General features: G+C 59.0%; 1 protein-coding gene across 9 annotated transcripts in view; it reads left to right on the forward strand.

Moving 5' to 3' along the window:
- Positions 1-18707, forward strand: part of R3HDM1 (R3H domain containing 1) — a 194419-nt gene that overhangs the window by 93887 nt on the left and 81825 nt on the right. For all 9 annotated transcript variants that reach the window (XR_010786309.1, XM_066575155.1, XM_066575148.1 and 6 more), the window contains 2 exons: positions 6680-6815; positions 9939-10017. Coding sequence is in view for 8 of the 9 variants with exons in the window: in XM_066575155.1 (XP_066431252.1) it covers positions 6680-6815; positions 9939-10017 (215 nt within the window). In the remaining variant the exon portion in view is untranslated. The remainder of the gene's footprint in view (positions 1-6679; positions 6816-9938; positions 10018-18707) is intronic.

Here is an 18707-nt window from a genome sequence, read left to right on the forward strand (position 1 = left end):
CACTCCTCTGCTTCCACGACCCCCCTGGGTTTTGTCCAGACTTTTAGGTAAGATGTGCTTCTAATAAGGCACCTAGGTTTGCGGCTGAACGCCAAGTACCCCGTTTTGTGCCTCTTCTCTCGGCCTCTTATTGTGGCCCCTTATATTCTCCGCTGAAGGTGCTTTACAGAACTTGGCCGATCCATCCGGGGTGGAGGATGAAGTAGATCCCACAGGGGCTCTGGCAGTAAGATTTGTTGGTGGATCCCATTGTTTATGCTAGGATCTCCCTAGAATCCAGTATATAGGAGGATATAGCCCAGCCGCCCCATTGGGGGTTGGATTTCCATTTTGGCCCACATGATCCCTTGTCTTACCAGGATATTGGATTTGTCAGGAATCTAATAGAAGAACGGGCCTGTAATCGCGGTGATGCTGTCCGGATGTCTCTGTACGGTATCGCTGTCCGGATGTCTCTGTACGGTATCGCTGTCCGGATGTCTCTGTACGGTATCGCTGTCCGGATGTCTCTGTACGGTATCGCTGTCCGGATGTCTCTGTACGGTATCGCTGTCCGGATGTCTCTGTACGGTATCGCTGTCCGGATGTCTCTGTACGGTATCGCTGTCCGGATGTCTCTGTACGGTATCGCTGTCCGGATGTCTCTGTACGGTATCGCTGTCCGGATGTCTCTGTACGGTATCGCTGTCCGGATGTCTCTGTACGGTATCGCTGTCCGGATGTCTCTGTACGGTATCGCTGTCCGGATGTCTCTGTACGGTATCGCTGTCCGGATGTCTCTGTACGGTATCGCTGTCCGGATGTCTCTGTACGGTATCGCTGTCCGGATGTCTCTGTACGGTATCGCGGTGGCGCTGTCCGGATGTCTCTGTACGATATCGCTGTCCGGATGTCTCTGTACGGTATCGCTGTCCGGATGTCTCTGTACGGTATCGCTGTCCGGATGTCTCTGTACGATATCGCTGTCCGGATGTCTCTGTACGGTATCGCGGTGGCGCTGTCCGGATGTCTCTGTACGGTATCGCGGTGGCACTGTCCGGATGTCTCTGTACGGTATCGCTGTCCGGATGTCTCTGTATGGTATCGCGGTGGCACTGTCCGGATGTCTCTGTACGGTATCGCTGTCCGGATGTCTCTGTATGGTATCGCGGTGACGCTGTCCGGATGTCTCTGTACGGTATCGCGGTGGCGCTGTCCGGATGTCTCTGTACGGTATCGCTGTCCGGATGTCTCTGTACGGTATCGTGGTGACGCTGTCCGGATGTTACTGTATGGTATCGCGGTGACGCTGTCCGGATGTCTCTGTACGGTATCGCGGTGACGCTGTCCGGATGTCTCTGTACGGTATCGCGGTGACGCTGTCCGGATGTCTCTGTACGGTATCGCGGTGACGCTGTCCGGATGTCTCTGTGTGGTATCGCGGTGGCTCTGTCCGGATGTCTCTGTACGGTATCGCGGTGGCGCTGTCCGGATGTCTCTGTACGGTATCGCGGTGGCGCTGTCCGGATGTCTCTGTACGATATCGCTGTCCGGATGTCTCTGTCCGGTATCGCTGTGACGCTGTCCGGATGTCTCTGTACGGTATCGCGGTGACGCTGTCCGGATGTTACTGTACGGTATCGCGGTGACGCTGTCCGGATGTCTCTGTACGGTATCGCTGTCCGGATGTTACTGTACGGTATCGCGGTGACGCTGTCCGGATGTCTCTGTACGATATCGCTGTCCGGATGTCTCTGTACGGTATCGCTGTCCGGATGTCTCTGTACGGTATCGCGGTGACGCTGTCCGGATGTTACTGTACGGTATCGCGGTGACGCTGTCCGGATGTCTCTGTACGGTATCGCTGTCCGGATGTCTCTGTACGGTATCGCGGTGACGCTGTCCGGATGTTACTGTACGGTATCGCGGTGACGCTGTCCGGATGTCTCTGTACGGTATCGCGGTGGCGCTGTCCGGATGTCTCTGTACGGTATCGCGGTGGCACTGTCCGGATGTCTCTGTATGGTATCGCTGTCCGGATGTCTCTGTATGGTATCGCGGTGGCACTGTCCGGATGTCTCTGTACGGTATCGCTGTCCGGATGTCTCTGTACGGTATCGCGGTGACGCTGTCCGGATGTCTCTGTACGGTATCGCTGTCCGGATGTCTCTGTACGGTATCGCGGTGACGCTGTCCGGATGTTACTGTATGGTATCGCGGTGACGCTGTCCGGATGTCTCTGTACGGTATCGCGGTGACGCTGTCCGGATGTCTCTGTACGGTATCGCGGTGACGCTGTCCGGATGTCTCTGTACGGTATCGCGGTGACGCTGTTCGGATGTCTCTGTACGGTATCGCGGTGACGCTGTCCGGATGTCTCTGCACGGTATCGCGGTGACGCTGTCCGGATGTCTCTGTACGGTATCGCGGTGACGCTGTCCGGATGTCTCTGTACGGTATCGCGGTGGCTCTGTCCGGATGTCTCTGTACGGTATCGCGGTGGCGCTGTCCGGATGTCTCTGTACGGTATCGCGGTGGCGCTGTCCGGATGTCTCTGTACGGTATCGCGGTGACGCTGTCCGGATGTCTCTGTACGGTATCGCGGTGACGCTGTCCGGATGTCTCTGTACGGTATCGCGGTGACGCTGTCCGGATGTCTCTGTACGGTATCGCTGTCCGGATGTTACTGTATGGTATCGCGGTGACGCTGTCCGGATGTCTCTGTACGGTATCGCGGTGGCGCTGTCTGGATGTCTCTGTATGGTATCGCTGTCCGGATGTCTCTGTACGGTATCGCGGTGACGCTGTCCGGATGTCTCTGTACGGTATCGCGGTGACGCTGTCCGGATGTCTCTGTACGGTATCGCGGTGGCGCTGTCTGGATGTCTCTGTACGGTATCGCGGTGGCGCTGTCTGGATGTCTCTGTACGGTATCGCGGTGGCGCTGTCCGGATGTCTCTGTACGGTATCGCGGTGACGCTGTCCGGATGTCTCTGTACGGTATCGCGGTGACGCTGTCCGGATGTCTCTGTACGGTATCGCGGTGACGCTGTCCGGATGTCTCTGTACGGTATCGCGGTGGCGCTGTCTGGATGTCTCTGTATGGTATCGCTGTCCGGATGTCTCTGTACGGTATCGCGGTGACGCTGTCCGGATGTCTCTGTACGGTATCGCGGTGACGCTGTCCGGATGTCTCTGTACGGTATCGCGGTGGCGCTGTCCGGATGTCTCTGTACGGTATCGCGGTGACGCTGTCCGGATGTCTCTGTACGGTATCGCGGTGATGCTGTCCGGATGTCTCTGTACGGTATCGCTGTCCGGATGTTACTGTATGGTATCGCGGTGACGCTGTCCGGATGTCTCTGTACGGTATCGCGGTGGCGCTGTCTGGATGTCTCTGTATGGTATCGCTGTCCGGATGTCTCTGTACGGTATCGCGGTGACGCTGTCCGGATGTCTCTGTACGGTATCGCGGTGACGCTGTCCGGATGTCTCTGTACGGTATCGCGGTGGCGCTGTCTGGATGTCTCTGTACGGTATCGCGGTGGTGCTGTCCAGATGTCTCTGTACGGTATCGCGGTGGCGCTGTCCGGATGTCTCTGTACGGTATCGAGGTGGTGCTGTCCGGATGTCTCTGTACGGTATCGCGGTGGCACTGTCCGGATGTCTCTGTACGGTATCGCTGTCCGGATGTCTCTGTACGGTATCGCGGTGACGCTGTCCGGATGTTACTGTATGGTATCGCGGTGACGCTGTCCGGATGTCTCTGTACGGTATCGCGGTGGCACTGTCCGGATGTCTCTGTACGGTATCGCTGTCCGGATGTCTCTGTACGGTATCGCGGTGACGCTGTCCGGATGTTACTGTACGGTATCGCGGTGACGCTGTCCGGATGTCTCTGTATGGTATCGCGGTGGTGCTGTCCGGATGTCTCTGTACGGTATCGCGGTGACGCTGTCCGGATGTCTCTGTACGGTATCGCGGTGACGCTGTCCGGATGTCTCTGTACGGTATCGCGGTGACGCTGTCCGGATGTCTCTGTACGGTATCGCGGTGACGCTGTCCGGATGTCTCTGTACGGTATCGCGGTGACGCTGTCCGGATGTCTCTGTACGGTATCGCGGTGGCGCTGTCCGGATGTCTCTGTACGGCATCGCGGTGGCGCTGTCCGGATGTCTCTGTATGGTATCGCGGTGGCTCTGTCCGGATGTCTCTGTATGGTATCGCGGTGGCGCTGTCCGGATGTCTCTGTGTGGTATCGCGGTGACGCTGTCCGGATGTCTCTGTACGGTATCGCGGTGGCGCTGTCCGGATGTCTCTGTACGGTATCGCGGTGACGCTGTCCGGATGTCTCTGTACGGTATCACGGTGACGCTGTCCGGATGTCTCTGTACGGTATCGCGGTGACGCTGTCCGGATGTCTCTGTATGGTATCGCGGTGGCGCTGTCCGGATGTCTCTGTGTGGTATCGCGGTGACGCTGTCCGGATGTCTCTGTACGGTATCGCGGTGGCGCTGTTCGGATGTCTCTGTACGGTATCGCGGTGGCGCTGTCCGGATGTCTCTGTACGGTATCGCGGTGACGCTGTCCGGATGTCTCTGTACGGTATCACGGTGACGCTGTCCGGATGTCTCTGTACGGTATCGCGGTGGCGCTGTCCGGATGTCTCTGTATGGTATCGCGGTGACGCTGTCCGGATGTCTCTGTACGGTATCGAGGTGTTGCTGTCCGGATGTCTCTGTACGGTATCGCGGTGGCGCTGTTCGGATGTCTCTGTACGGTATCGCGGTGGCGCTGTCCGGATGTCTCTGTACGGTATCGCGGTGGCGCTGTACGGATGTCTCTGTAGGGTATCGCGGTGGCGCTGTCCGGATGTCTCTGGACGCCTCTATATTTTATGTTTTATACGTCGGTTTTAGTTTTTGATTGTTTTCACAATTGCTGATGATTTAATGCCGGCTGTGGAAGTTGTCATGTGACTGTTCTCGGTAAGAGAACCAAAGTCATCCTGTAGATAAAGATATACGGCGCCTCGCCAGCCGACTTGGGGTTCTGCATGAGGGTTTGTCTGAGGAAGGACCCCAAGTAGTGCGGGAAGCTCGCTCAACATCTCTGCTTGTTCGCCATTAAAAGGTCCACCAAATGACTTTCTCTTACTGAGAACAATCACGTTTTGGCCTTAAAGGGGCATTCTGGGCACAAAATGGAAATTCTAAAAATGCTGAAATCTAGTTGGTACAGCTAAGAAGCGGCAGCCAACACGTGTAACCTGCCGCACCGGACCCCTTCTTCGTCCCGGGCAGCCGCCGATCTGACGCTGTGTTTACATGCACAGTTCCGCAGTAAACACAACCAACCCACTGTTTCCTACAATTCCCAGCATGCATAGAGCTTGTTTACAGACCACTGTAGCTCCGCCCCCAGCTCGCGGGTCCTGCAACTTACCAGCACCAACTTCTCATTGAGAGTTCTAGACGAAGACTGCTGAAGCAGACAAACCGTCCGGAACTCTGAGCTGAACATCAGCATTACAGCGCCCCTGTCCTCCCGGCATGCACTGCTCACAGGATGTCGGCGACTATGGGCAAGGGAGGAAGTAGCGAATGCGGACAAGATGTCAGAGGAAGTGGAGATGTTTTTTAAGCAAGATGTCATGTGAAAATGAAGAAAGCAGAGTGGGTACAGCGAGCCTCTCCCATGACTTATTGGGAAGATGGATATGAGATTTTAAATTGTTAATCTGTGCCCAGAATCCCCTTTATAGATTGGAACAAGCAGCAAATCCATGTACCAATACTAGTAATTATTAGGAAATTCTAGTACCAGTGTTTTTGGTGGTGCAATTCGCCACACAGCTTTGCTACATGGTACCTCCATTATGATCCCCACACATCTCACGCACATTAGAGCTCTGCTACATCCTGATTCACACGCATCACACACACAGCTCTGCTACATCCATCTTGATTCCCACACAAGACAAACACAGCTTGGCCCCTCCCACAGCAGTGACATCACCACAGGTCCTTCAGCCCGCCGAATCTCTGTGGTGGCGGTAGGTCGGTGTCTTCTGTCAGGACCGCTGAGTTGTGTCAGAGATGATAACGGCTTAGTTGTATTCTCGCTTTGTTATGTTTGTCCTCCCCTTCCAAGAGCCCTAACTGGGTTGTTCTTCTTTCGGTCAGGCTCTGTGTTTTATGTATGTTGTAGGAGCTTTGATAGCATCACCAGGGGGCGGAGTGATGACCTTATCAGGGGCAGGGCATGAGAAGCACTCACATACATACTCACTGACAAGTGGTCTTAGTTTGATTTTATGTAGCTGCCATAAGAGGCCGCTTTAATTGCGTGTTGCCAAAATGTGCAAAGTTTACCACTATTTGTCTATTTGTGTTGGAGACTCATATTAAATAATGAGACTTGAATACGTGGTAACCCCCCCCTCCCCCTGCCTGCGGTCAGTGACTGTTGTGCCCCTTATGCAGCGGTGATTGCCTCCTGCCATAGACTCGTCCGCATGTGGGAAATGGCTTTTGTCGCCAGTTTCTCCATGCAGAACAACCAACTGGGCGATGTACTGGTTTCAGAACACCAATCAGACTCGGCTAATTAAGCATGTAGGACGAGACGTTCACTTCATGCCATCCTGGTGCGCCGTGTGCCAACGTCTACTAGATCTAGAGTTCTGTTTATTTTTAAGGAGCCCATCCCAGCCCTGCAGGAGCCGCTGTCCATCCAGCTCGTACCATCCCCGGGAAAAGAGGATCAACCGTGCAAAGATGAAGCCGAAAAGGAAAAAGGGAATGAAAAGTCCACACGCAAAATGCTTTCTCGAGGTTTGTGCTCTGCGGCCGCCGCTCTGGGGAGACGCTCGCTCCTTTTACCTGGCGGCTCTTCAGAATCTCCTTCTGTAAAGTTTTCAGTTTTATTAGCTACATAAAGTTCTTGTGAAAACGACCTGAACGTCTGAGCGGTGGAATCTTACTGGATGCGGTTGGAGGCCCCGCTAATGGTGGCCAGCACCCAGACCGCGTACCTGAGTGGTCAGCAAGGTGCTCCCTACTTCATGTCTGTCGGTTCTGATCTGAAGGTGCTCTTTCACAATTTTTTTGTTGCTTTGCTGTCTCCAATCCAATTTCATGCAGAGGGCATGTAGCAAGCCTAGCACTCTGCCAGTAGGTCACTGCCCTGCACATCCGTGCACTGACTTCCCATGCTCCATTGCACCACCTGTGGTCCAATCAGCAGGCAGGCAGGACTTGAACTCTTACACCTCTGCTATCCCAGGCATACTGGCCAAATTGTGAGTAAACCCAATAGAATATGTGTGCGTGTAGGTGCACCGACCCCCAGGAGAGGCAGAAATTGTGGAGATCATAATCAAAGTGTCTGCAGATCTGTTAGCCTGCAGCCTCTGAGTGCAGAAGAGCTGCAAGGGAGACCCCTAGTGGCAGCCACCTGAAACATAATTTACAGCAGTAAAGCAACAAAATGTTTAATGCAAGTTTATTACAGAAATGATGACTAACACAAGCCAAAGAATGGGCAGAAGTTGTCTGAAAAGTTACTTCCCCTTTAAGAACATTGTACAAAACTGCACACAGAAGGCTGAAAAGTAAACCTGCTAACTGTGAAGACTCCTTATAAAGTCCTGCTGTAAATTGCTTAGGATTGGCATCTGCATGAGGAGTACGAACCTTCATGCTAGAGAAGACTTGCTATGAGCGTGGCAAATGGTCTTTTTAACCCCTTGTACAAAGGAGTTTATACTTTCTCCATGGGTAATAGTGACAATGCAACAGATTATGGGGGCTAAACGGTCCTGATATCTGTCAGAATTGGCAAAACTATGGAGTGCAAGGGTGGCAATGGCATCCAGACTAAGGGGCATGTAGATGGCGAGTGCACGGATCTTGATATAGTGAGACAGACGCAAGTAGGCAGAAATCCAATCTGTAGTTTGTGTATCACCAGCCCAGTGACTGAACCAGAGAAATATATCAGTAGTGTTACTAAAAGAAGGCCATCAGATTCCATCCGCCACATGTCTAAGGCAGGTTGTGAAATAAAAGCTTAGACTTGCCCCGCGGCGCCGCTCTGGCTCTGCCCCACTCTGGGCTCCGCTCTGAGCTCTGCTCCCTGCTCTGGCTCTGCCCTGCTCTGAGCCCCACTCTGGCTCTGCCCCGCTTCGGCCCCACTCCGGGCTCTGCTCCGCTCCCCGCTCCAGCCTTGCTCCAGCTCTGTCCTGTTGCGGCCCCGCTCTGGGCTCCGCTCCCTGCTCCGGCTCTGCCCCGCTCCCCGCTCTGGGCCCCGCTGCCTGCTCTGGCTCTGCCCCGCTCCCCGCTCTGGGCCCACGCTCCCTGCTCCGGCTCTGCCCCGCTCTGGGCCCACGCTCCCTGCTCCGGCTCTGCCCCGCTCCCTGCTCTGGCTCTGCCCCGCTCTGGGCCCCGCTCCCTGCTCTGGCTCTGCCCCGCTCTGGGCTTCGCTCCCTGCTCCGACTCTGCCCTACTCCGGGCTCTGCTCCGCTCCCTGCTCCAGCCTTGCTCCAGCTCTGTCCTGTTCCGGCCCCGCTCTGGGCTCCGCTCCCTGCTCCAGCTCTGCCCGCTCTAAGCTCCGCTCTGGGCCCCGCTGCCTGCTCCCGCTCTGGGCCCCGCTGCCTGCTCCCGCTCTGGGCCCCGCTGCCTGCTCCCGCTCTGGGCCCCGCTGCCTGCTCCGGCTCTGCCCCCTTCCCAGCTGTGGGCTTCGCTCCCTGCTCCAGCTCTGCCCCACTCCGGGCTCTGCTCTGCTCCCTGCTCCAGCCTTGCTCCGGCTCTGTCCTGTTCCGGCCCCGCTCTGGGCTCCGCTCCCTGCTCCAGCTCTGCCCGCTCTGAGCTCCGCTCCCTGCTCCAGCTCTGCCCGCTCTGAGCTCCGCTCCCTGCTCCAGCTCTGCCCGCTCTGAGCTCTGCTCCCTGCTCCGGCTCTGCCCCGCTCTGGGCCCTGCTGCCTGCTCCGGCTCTGCCCCCTTCCCCACTCCCTGCTCCGGCTCTGCCCTGCTCTGGACCCCGCTGCCTGCTCCCGCTCTGCCCCCTTCCCCGCTCTGAGCCTCGCTCCCTGCTCCGGCTCTGCCCCGCTCTGCGCCCCGCTGCCTGCTCCGGCTCTGCCCCCTTCCCAGCTCTGGGCTTCGCTCCCTGCTCCGGCTCTGCCCCACTCCAGGCTCTGCTCCGCTCCCTGCTCCAGCCTTGCTCCAGCTCTGTCCTGTTCCGGCCCCGCTCTGAGCTCTGCTCCCTGCTCCAGCTTTGCCCGCTCTGAGCTCTGCTCCCTGCTCCGGCTTTGCCCGCTCTGAGCTCTGCTCCCTGCTCCGGCTTTGCCCGCTCTGAGCTCTGCTCCCTGCTCCGGCTCTGCCCCGCTCTGGGCCCCGCTGCCTGCTCCGGCTCTGCCCCGCTCTGGGCCCCCGCTGCCTGCTCCGGCTCTGCCCCGCTGCCTGCTCCGGGCTCTGCCCCGCCGCCTGCTCCGGGCTCTGCCCCGCCGCCTGCTCCGGGCTCTGCCCCGCCGCCTGCTCCGGGCTCTGCCCCGCCGCCTGCTCCGGGCTCTGCCCCGCCGCCTGCTCCGGGCTCTGCCCCGCCCCCTGCTCCGGGCTCTGCCCCGCCCCCTGCTCCGGGCTCTGCCCCGCCCCCTGCTCCGGGCTCTGCCCCGCCCCCTGCTCCGGGCTCTTCCCCACTCGGGGGTCTGCTCCGCCCCCTGCCCCGGGCTCTGCCCCGCCCCCTGCCCCGGGCTCTGCCCCCGCCCCCTGCCCCGGGCTCTGCCCCCGCCCCCTGCCCCGGGCTCTGCCCCCGCCCCCTGCCCCGGGCTCTGCCCCCGCCCCCTGCCCCGGGCTCTGCCCCCGCCCCCTGCTCCGGGCTCTGCCCCCGCTCCCTGCTCCGGGCTCTGCCCTGCTCCGGGCTCTGCCCCGCTCCCATAATTTCTCTCCATTCTTCTTGCAGATTCCAGTCAGGAATACACGGATTCCACCGGCATAGACCTCCATGAGTTTTTGGTGAACACTCTAAAGAGTAACCCCAGGTAGGTGGAAGTAATCCGGTTATATTGCTGGCGATCTCTGACAGCCGCGGGACGCCGGCCACTAATGCACTTTTATAAATTGAATAAATATTGAACCAAATCCCTTTAGGGAAATAACTAGTTTCTCCAAGTGACCCGCCGGATCACCTCCGCGCCTCCCGCACCGCGCTTTATTACTTCTGTCGGCTGAACTCATTTAAACAGTCGGTGACACTAATATTACTGCTGGCGGCCTCTGCTTTGGGGCTCGTCTTCCTCCTCTGCCCACCGGGGCTGGCCTCTTGTTGCTGTAGTTGTAATGAAGCAAGGTAAGTCTGGCTGCTCGTCATTGAGATGTTCCATAAACCCCGGCGGGCGCCCGGTGGGAGGACCGCTAAAGACCATAGAGAAAAAATGGTGCATCAAAATGAACCTTGATGTAGAAGCGCAAAGGATGTGCACACGGAGATCTCTTCAGGTGCCCGTGGGTGTGAGGTCTTAGAGCCGCCCGTCCCCAGTGGAGTTCTTTCAAGTTTTTTTTTATGTGCTATTAAAAAAGTTCAAGCTGATGGGGGGGGGGGGGGGGGGGGGGGCAGCAGGACCTTAATTTAGTGGCTACACAAAGCTTCTTTTGTTGTGGAGGACCTGCTATGTCTATACATTACACTGATTTCAATGAGAACTGTGTAATGCCCCTCTTTGCCTGTAGAGGCACTGCAGGGACATTGTACGCTTTGCGGTGAGTTTCCGCAGTGATTGCAGCTGATCACTTATTGTTGAGGGACTCATTTGACCAAGCATTAACGCTAAGGATCACTGCCGTCCATCCAAAGTTGAGTGCAACCGTACCAGCAACTGTCACTGCGGCGCAACGGTCAGAGAATGGAGACGGAGCAGCTGGAGGTCTCTTCCGGCCGCCCGCATCCATCAGAGACTGCCTGAGTGAAGCCGCTCGGTAGTCGCTCCCTTTCAGTGAGCTGCAATGGATCTACTAGTAATTGCTGGGCAGCGTCTTGCCCTCTCGGGCCGGGGGACACGGGCTGGCAGTCGCCCATAATTACTCATTTGAGCGATTGTTGGGGCGATTCTTGTAGAAGCACCTTTTAGTTACTTCAGGCTCGTCCAGGTTACCGCAGAAGTCTGCATAATGGGCAGGAAATGGTGTAAAAAGCCTTCTCTGCCCCATAAATGTCAGTGACCCCCACCAGCCGGGGGGCTGCCACCCTGACCCCTGAAGAAGCTGCAGTGCTCTTTTGCCATTCGTGGAGGTATGGTTGAGAAGTGATTGGCTGAGCAGTGACATGCACAATAAATGGCACATCGTCTGGGTTTGGATTGGTGAAGATTGAGGCTCCTGTGCTTGAGAGCGATGCCATTTATGGAGGGGACTAGGGCTGCTCTGTTAAAAATAACATTTCCTATCTATTAGATTTTTTTTCTTAGTCCCCGAAAACCCCTTTAATTATTGAAGATGAAACCAATCTCACCAGCCATGGGGAGAAGAGAATGAGATCCGTGTAATTCTTCTTTTAACAGTAAGAGTGTTCTATGACTAGAAAAACATGGTTGCTTTCTTCCATAAACAGCGCCACACCTGTCCGCAGGTTGTGTGTGGTATTGCAGTTCATTCCCATTCACTTCAGTGTAGCTGAGCTGCAATACCAGACACAACCTGTGAAGAGGTGTGGCATTACTCTTGGTGATAAGCAGCCATGTTTTCGTAGTCCTGGATTTGCATGCAGTGCTGGTTGCCCATTGTCAGACATGTGACTTAACTGATTAGCTCTGTGTGATAGTAATGGTGCTCCCCCAATGCCCTGCCTACCCGCTTACCACCAGGGTGCCCTCTGCATCCTCTACAACCATGCTGAAGTAAAGTACCTAAATATTGTATGCAGATTTCATTTGTACATTGTTAATGAAGGGGGAATCTTCAAAGCTCACCATTGTGGAGCCACACAGTATACGGCCATTGTATGGCTTGTATACTGCTCTCACCACAAGCTGGTGGGTGGAGACTGTTCCTGCGATGCCATATATACACTGCGCATGGAGGGAGCAGAGCTTGTTCTTCTCTCCAACTGTAACACATAGAGACATAGCATTCTTCTGGTGGATACTAGAGATGTACTGAGCAGTGGAGATGTGATTTCAGGGGCTATAACACAGTATACGTTTAGCTGTTGGCCTCTCTATCCAGCAGATCCCTTTCACCCCCCTTAGATGTCTATGGGCAGCATGAGTCTTCCTCACTTCATGTTCTTGTTATCTCAGTTACTAGAGATGGACCTCCCTTGACACCAGGCATTGGGTAGCGAATGAGGGGAGACCCCTAGTGGCAGCACAGAAGCATGACTTTAGGTTAATACAGTGATCTGCAGCTTGGCTGTCACATAAGACCAGTCGGTGACCGTTGAGAGCAGGCTCAGTGCATGGCTGTCCTACCGGCTTTTGTCGGGGTTGTCGGCGTCCATAAATGGTGGCCGTTCATCCGATGTCTGCATGTGTTGGTGATTAGTAGCTTGCGGCTGCTGATACGTGACTGCGCCGACCCTTGTGACTCGCTATCACTTTACGGCTCTTTGCAGCGTCTTTATCTCTCTGGCGGTGGGTGATCTTTGCTATGTTGTCCGGGTACAGCGCAGCGCTCCGGTCGGCGGCGGGTGATTTTGGCTATGTTGTCCAGGTACAGCGCAGCGCTCCGGTCGGCGGCGGGTGATTTTGGCTATGTTGTCCAGGTACAGCGCAGCGCTCCGGTCGGTGGCGGGGTGTGATTTTGGCTATGTTGTCCAGGTACAGCGCAGCGCTCCGGTCGGCGGGGGGGGGGGGGGGGGGGCGGCGGGTGATTTTGGCTATGTTGTCCGGGTACAGCGCAGCGCTCCGGTTGGCGGCGGGTGATTTTGGCTATGTTGTCCGGGTACAGCGCAGCGCTCCGGTCGGCGGCGGGTGATTTTTGGTTATGTTGTCCGGGTACAGCGCAGCGCTCCGGTCGGCGGGGGGGGGTGGTTTTGGCTATGTTGTCCAGGTACAGCGCAGCGCTCCGGTTGGCGGCGGGGGGTGGTTTTGGCTATGTTGTCCAGGTACAGCGCAGCGCTCCGGTCGGCGGCGGGTGATCTTGGTTATGTTGTCCGGGTACAGCGCAGCGCTCCGGTCGGCGGCGGGGGGTGGTTTTGGCTATGTTGTCCAGGTACAGTACAGCGCTCCGGTTGGCGGCGGGTGATTTTTGGTTATGTTGTCCGGGTACAGCGCAGCGCTCCGGTCGGCGGGGGGGGGTGGTTTTGGCTATGTTGTCCAGGTACAGCGCAGCGCTCCGGTTGGCGGCGGGGGGTGGTTTTGGCTATGTTGTCCAGGTACAGCGCAGCGCTCCGGTCGGCGGCGGGTGATCTTGGTTATGTTGTCCGGGTACAGCGCAGCGCTCCGGTCGGCGGCGGGGGGTGGTTTTGGCTATGTTGTCCAGGTACAGTACAGCGCTCCGGTTGGCGGCGGGTGGTTTTGGCTATGTTGTCCGGGTCCAGCGCAGCGCTCCGGTCGGCGGCGGGTGATCTTGGTTATGTTGTCCGGGTACAGCGCAGCGCTCCGGTCGGCGGGGGGGGTGGTGGTTTTGGCTATGTTGTCCAGGTACAGCGCAGCGCTCCGGTTGGCGGCGGGGGGTGGTTTTGGCTATGTTGTCCAGGTACAGCGCAGCGCTCCGGTCGGCGGCGGGTGATCTTGGTTATGTTGTCCGGGTACAGCGCAGCGCTCCGGTCGGCGGCGGGGGGTGGTTTTGGCTATGTTGTCCAGGTACAGTACAGCGCTCCGGTTGGCGGCGGGTGGTTTTGGCTATGTTGTCCAGGTACAGCGCAGCGCTCCGGTCGGCGGCGGGTGATCTTGGTTATGTTGTCCGGGTACAGCGCAGCGCTCCGGTCGGTGGCGGGGGGTGATTTTGGCTATGTTGTCCAGGTACAGCGCAGCGCTTCGGTCGGTGGCGGGGGGTGATTTTGGCTATGTTGTCCGGGTACAGCGCAGCGCTCCGGTCGGCGGCGGGTGATTTTGGCTATGTTGTCCGGGTACAGCGCAGCGCTCCGGTCGGCAGCGGGGGGGTGATTTTGGCTATGTTGTCCGGGTACAGCGCAGCGCTCCGGTTGGCGGCGGGTGGTTTTGGCTATGTTGTCCAGGTACAGCGCAGCGCTTCGGTCAGCGGCGGGTGATCTTGGTTATGTTGTCCGGGTACAGCGCAGCGCTCCGGTCGGCGGCGGGGGGTGGTTTTGGCTATGTTGTCCAGGTACAGCACAGCGCTCCGGTTGGCGGCGGGTGGTTTTGGCTATGTTGTCCAGGTACAGCGCAGCGCTCCGGTCGGCGGCGGGGGTGATCTTGGCTATGTTGTCCAGGTACAGCGCAGCGCTCCGGTCGGCGGCGGGTGATCTTGGTTATGTTGTCCGGGTACAGCGCAGCGCTCCGGTCGGTGGCGGGAGGTGATTTTGGCTATGTTGTCCAGGTACAGCGCAGCGCTCCGGTCGGCAGTGGGGGGGTGATTTTGGCTATGTTGTCCGGGTACAGCGCAGCTCTCCGGTCGGCAGCGGGGGGGGGTGATTTTGGCTATGTTGTCCGGGTACAGCGCAGCGCTCCGGTTGGCGGCGGGTGGTTTTGGCTATGTTGTCCAGGTACAGCGCAGCGCTCCGGTCGGCGGCGGGTGATCTTGGCTATGTTGTCCGGGTACAGCGCAGCGCTCCGGTCGGCAGTGGGGGGGTGATTTTGGCTATGTTGTCCGGGTACAGCGCAGCTCTCCGGTCGGCAGCGGGGGGGGGTGATTTTGGCTATGTTGTCCAGGTACAGCGCAGCGCTCCGGTCGGCGGCGGGTGATCTTGGCTATGTTGTCCGGGTACAGCGCAGCGCTCCGGTTGGCGGCAGCGGGTGATTTTGGCTATGTTGTCCAGGTACAGCGCAGCGCTCCGGTCGGCGGCGGGTGATCTTGGCTATGTTGTCCGGGTACAGCGCAGCGCTCCGGTCGGCGGCGGGTGATCTTGGCTATGTTGTCCGGGTACAGCGCAGCGCTCCGGTCGGCGGCGGGTGATCTTGGCTATGTTGTCCAGGTACAGCGCAGCGCTCCGGTCGGCGGCGGGTGATTTTGGCTATGTTGTCCAGGTACAGCGCAGCGCTCCGGTCGGCGGCGGGTGATCTTGGCTATGTTGTCCGGGTACAGCGCAGCACTCCGGTCGGCGGCGGGTGATCTTGGCTATGTTGTCCGGGTACAGCGCAGCGCTTCGGTCGGCGGGGGGTGATTTTGGCTATGTTGTCCAGGTACAGCGCAGCGCTCCGGTCGGCGGGGGGTGATTTTGGCTATGTTGTCCAGGTACAGCGCAGCGCTCCGGTCGGTGGCGGGGGGGTGATTTCGGCTATGTTGTCCGGGTACAGCGCAGCGCTCCGGTCGGTGGCGGGGGGTGATTTTGGCTATGTTGTCCAGGTACAGCGCAGCGCTCCGGTCGGCGGCGGGTGATTTTGGCCATGTTGTCCAGGTACAGCGCTCCGGTCGGCGGCGGGTGATTTTGGCCATGTTGTCCAGGTACAGCGCAGCGCTCCGGTCGGCGGCGGGGGGGTGATTTTGGCTATGTTGTCCGGGTACAGCGCAGCGTTCCGGTCGGCGGTGGGTGATTTTGGCTATGTTGTCCAGGTACAGCGCAGCGCTCCGGTCGGCGGCGGGTGATCTTGGCTATGTTGTCCAGGTACAGCGCAGCGCTCCGGTCGGCGGCGGATGATCTTGGCTATGTTGTCCGGGTACAGCGCAGCGTTCCGGTCGGCGGTGGGTGATTTTGGCTATGTTGTCCAGGTACAGCGCAGCGCTCCGGTCGGCGGCGGGTGATTTTGGCTATGTTGTCCAGGTACAGCGCAGCGCTCCGGTCGGTGGCGGGGGGTGATTTTGGCTATGTTGTCCAGGTACAGCGCAGCGCTCCGGTCGGCAGCGGGGGGGGGGGGGTGATTTTGGCTATGTTGTCCGGGTACAGCGCAGCGCTCCGGTCGGTGGCGGGGGGGTGATTTTGGCTATGTTGTCCAGGTACAGCGCAGCGCTCCGGGCGTCGGCGGGGGGGGTGATTTTGGCTATGTTGTCCAGGTACAGCGCAGCGCTCCGGGCGTCGGCGGGGGGGTGATTTTGGCTATGTTGTCCAGGTACAGCGCAGCGCTCCGGTCGGCGGGGGGTGATTTTGGCTATGTTGTCCAGGTACAGCGCAGCGCTCCGGTCGCCGGCGGGTGATTTTGGCTATGTTGTCCAGGTACAGCGCAGCGCTCCGGTCGGCGGGGGGTGATTTTGGCTATGTTGTCCGGGTACAGCGCAGCGCTCCGGTCGGCGGCGGGTGATCTTGGCTATGTTGTCCGGGTACAGCGCAGCGCTCCGGTCGGCGGCGGGTGATTTTGGCTATGTTGTCCAGGTACAGCGCAGCTCTCCGGTCGGCGGCGGCGGGTGATCTTGGCTATGTTGTCCAGGTACAGCGCAGCGCTCCGGTCGGCGGGGGGTGATCTTGGCTATGTTGTCCAGGTACAGCGCAGCGCTCCGGTCGGCGGGGGGTGATCTTGGCTATGTTGTCCGGGTACAGCGCAGCGCTCCGGTCGGCGGCGGGTGATTTTGGCTATGTTGTCCAGGTACAGCGCAGCGCTCCGGTCGGCGGTGGGTGATTTTGGCTATGTTGTCCGGGTACAGCGCAGCGCTCCGGTCGGCGGCGGGTGATTTTGGCTATGTTGTCCAGGTACAGCGCAGCGCTCCGGTCGGCGGGGGGTGATCTTGGCTATGTTGTCCAGGTACAGCGCAGCGCTCCGGTCGGCGGGGGGTGATCTTGGCTATGTTGTCCGGGTACAGCGCAGCGCTCCGGTCGGCGGGGGGTGATCTTGGCTATGTTGTCCAGGTACAGCGCAGCGCTCCGGTCGGCGGGGGGTGATTTTGGCTATGTTGTCCAGGTACAGCGCAGCGCTCCGGTCGGCGGGGGGTGATTTTGGCTATGTTGTCCGGGTACAGCGCAGCGCTCCGGTCGGCGGCGGGTGATTTTGGCTATGTTGTCCAGGTACAGCGCAGCGCTCCGGTCGGCGGGGGGTGATCTTGGCTATGTTGTCCAGGTACAGCGCAGCACTCCGGTCGGCGGTGGGTGATTTTGGCTATGTTGTCCAGGTACAGCGCAGCGCTCCGGTCGGCGGGGGGGGGTGATTTTGGCTATGTTGTCCAGGTACAGCGCAGCGCTCCGCTTGGCGGGGGGGGGGGGGGTGATCTTGGCTATGTTGTCCGGGTACAGCGCAGCGCTCCGGTCGGCGGCCGGTGATTTTGGCTATGTTGTCCAGGTACAGCGCAGCGCTCCGGTCGGCGGCGGGTGATTTTGGCTATGTTGTCCAGGTACAGCGCAGCGCTCCGGTCGGCGGGGGGTGATTTTGGCTGTGTTGTCCAGGTACAGCGCAGCGCTCCGGTCGGCGGCGGGTGGTTTTGGCTATGTTGTCCAGGTACAGCGCAGCGCTCCGGTCGGCGGCGGGTGATTTTGGCTATGTTGTCCAGGTACAGCGCAGCGCTCCGGTCGGCGGGGGGTGGTTTTGGCTATGTTGTCCAGGTACAGCGCAGCGCTCCGGTCGGCGGCGGGGGGTGATTTTGGCCATGTTGTCCAGGTACAGCGCAGCGTTCCGGTCGGCGGGGGGTGATTTTGGCTATGTTGTCCGGGTACAGCGCAGCGCTCCGGTCGGCGGCGGGTGATTTTGGCTATGTTGTACAGGTACAGCGCAGCGCTCCGGTCGGCGGGGGGTGATCTTGGCTATGTTGTCCAGGTACAGCGCAGCGCTCCGGTCGGCGGTGGGTGATTTTGGCTATGTTGTCCAGGTACAGCGCAGCGCTCCGGTCGGCGGGGGGGGGGGGTGATTTTGGCTATGTTGTCCAGGTACAGCGCAGCGCTCCGCTCGGCGGGGGGGGGGGGTGATCTTGGCTATGTTGTCCAGGTACAGCGCAGCGCTCCGGTCGGCGGCCGGTGATTTTGGCTATGTTGTCCAGGTACAGCGCAGCGCTCCGGTCGGCGGCGGGTGATTTTGGCTATGTTGTCCAGGTACAGCGCAGCGCTCCGGTCGGCGGCGGGTGATCTTGGCTATGTTGTCCGGGTACAGCGCAGCGCTCCGGTCGGCGGGGGGTGATTTTGGCTGTGTTGTCCAGGTACAGCGCAGCGCTCCGGTCGGCGGCGGGTGGTTTTGGCTATGTTGTCCAGGTACAGCGCAGCGCTCCGGTCGGCGGCGGGTGATTTTGGCTATGTTGTCCAGGTACAGCGCAGCGTTCCGGTCGGCGGTGGGTGGTTTTGGCTATGTTGTCCAGGTACAGCGCAGCGCTCCGGTCGGCGGCGGGGGGTGATTTTGGCTATGTTGTCCAGGTACAGTGCAGCGCTCCGGTCGGCGGGGGGTGATCTTGGCTATGTTGTCCAGGTACAGCGCAGCGCTCCGGTCGGCAGCGGGGGGGTGATCTTGGCTATGTTGTCCGGGTACAGCGCAGCGCTCCGGTCGGCGGCGGGTGATCTTGGCTATGTTGTCCGGGTACAGCGCAGCGCTCCGGTCGGCGGGGGGTGATCTTGGCTATGTTGTCCAGGTACAGCGCAGCGCTCCGGTCGGCGGGGGGTGATCTTGGCTATGTTGTCCAGGTACAGCGCAGCGCTCCGGTCGGCGGGGGGTGATCTTGGCTATGTTGTCCAGGTACAGCGCAGCGCTCCGGTCGGCAGCGGGGGGGTGAT

Source organism: Eleutherodactylus coqui, chromosome 8, assembly GCF_035609145.1.
Source record: "Eleutherodactylus coqui strain aEleCoq1 chromosome 8, aEleCoq1.hap1, whole genome shotgun sequence".
In the NCBI taxonomy this organism is placed as follows: Eukaryota; Metazoa; Chordata; class Amphibia; order Anura; family Eleutherodactylidae; genus Eleutherodactylus; species Eleutherodactylus coqui.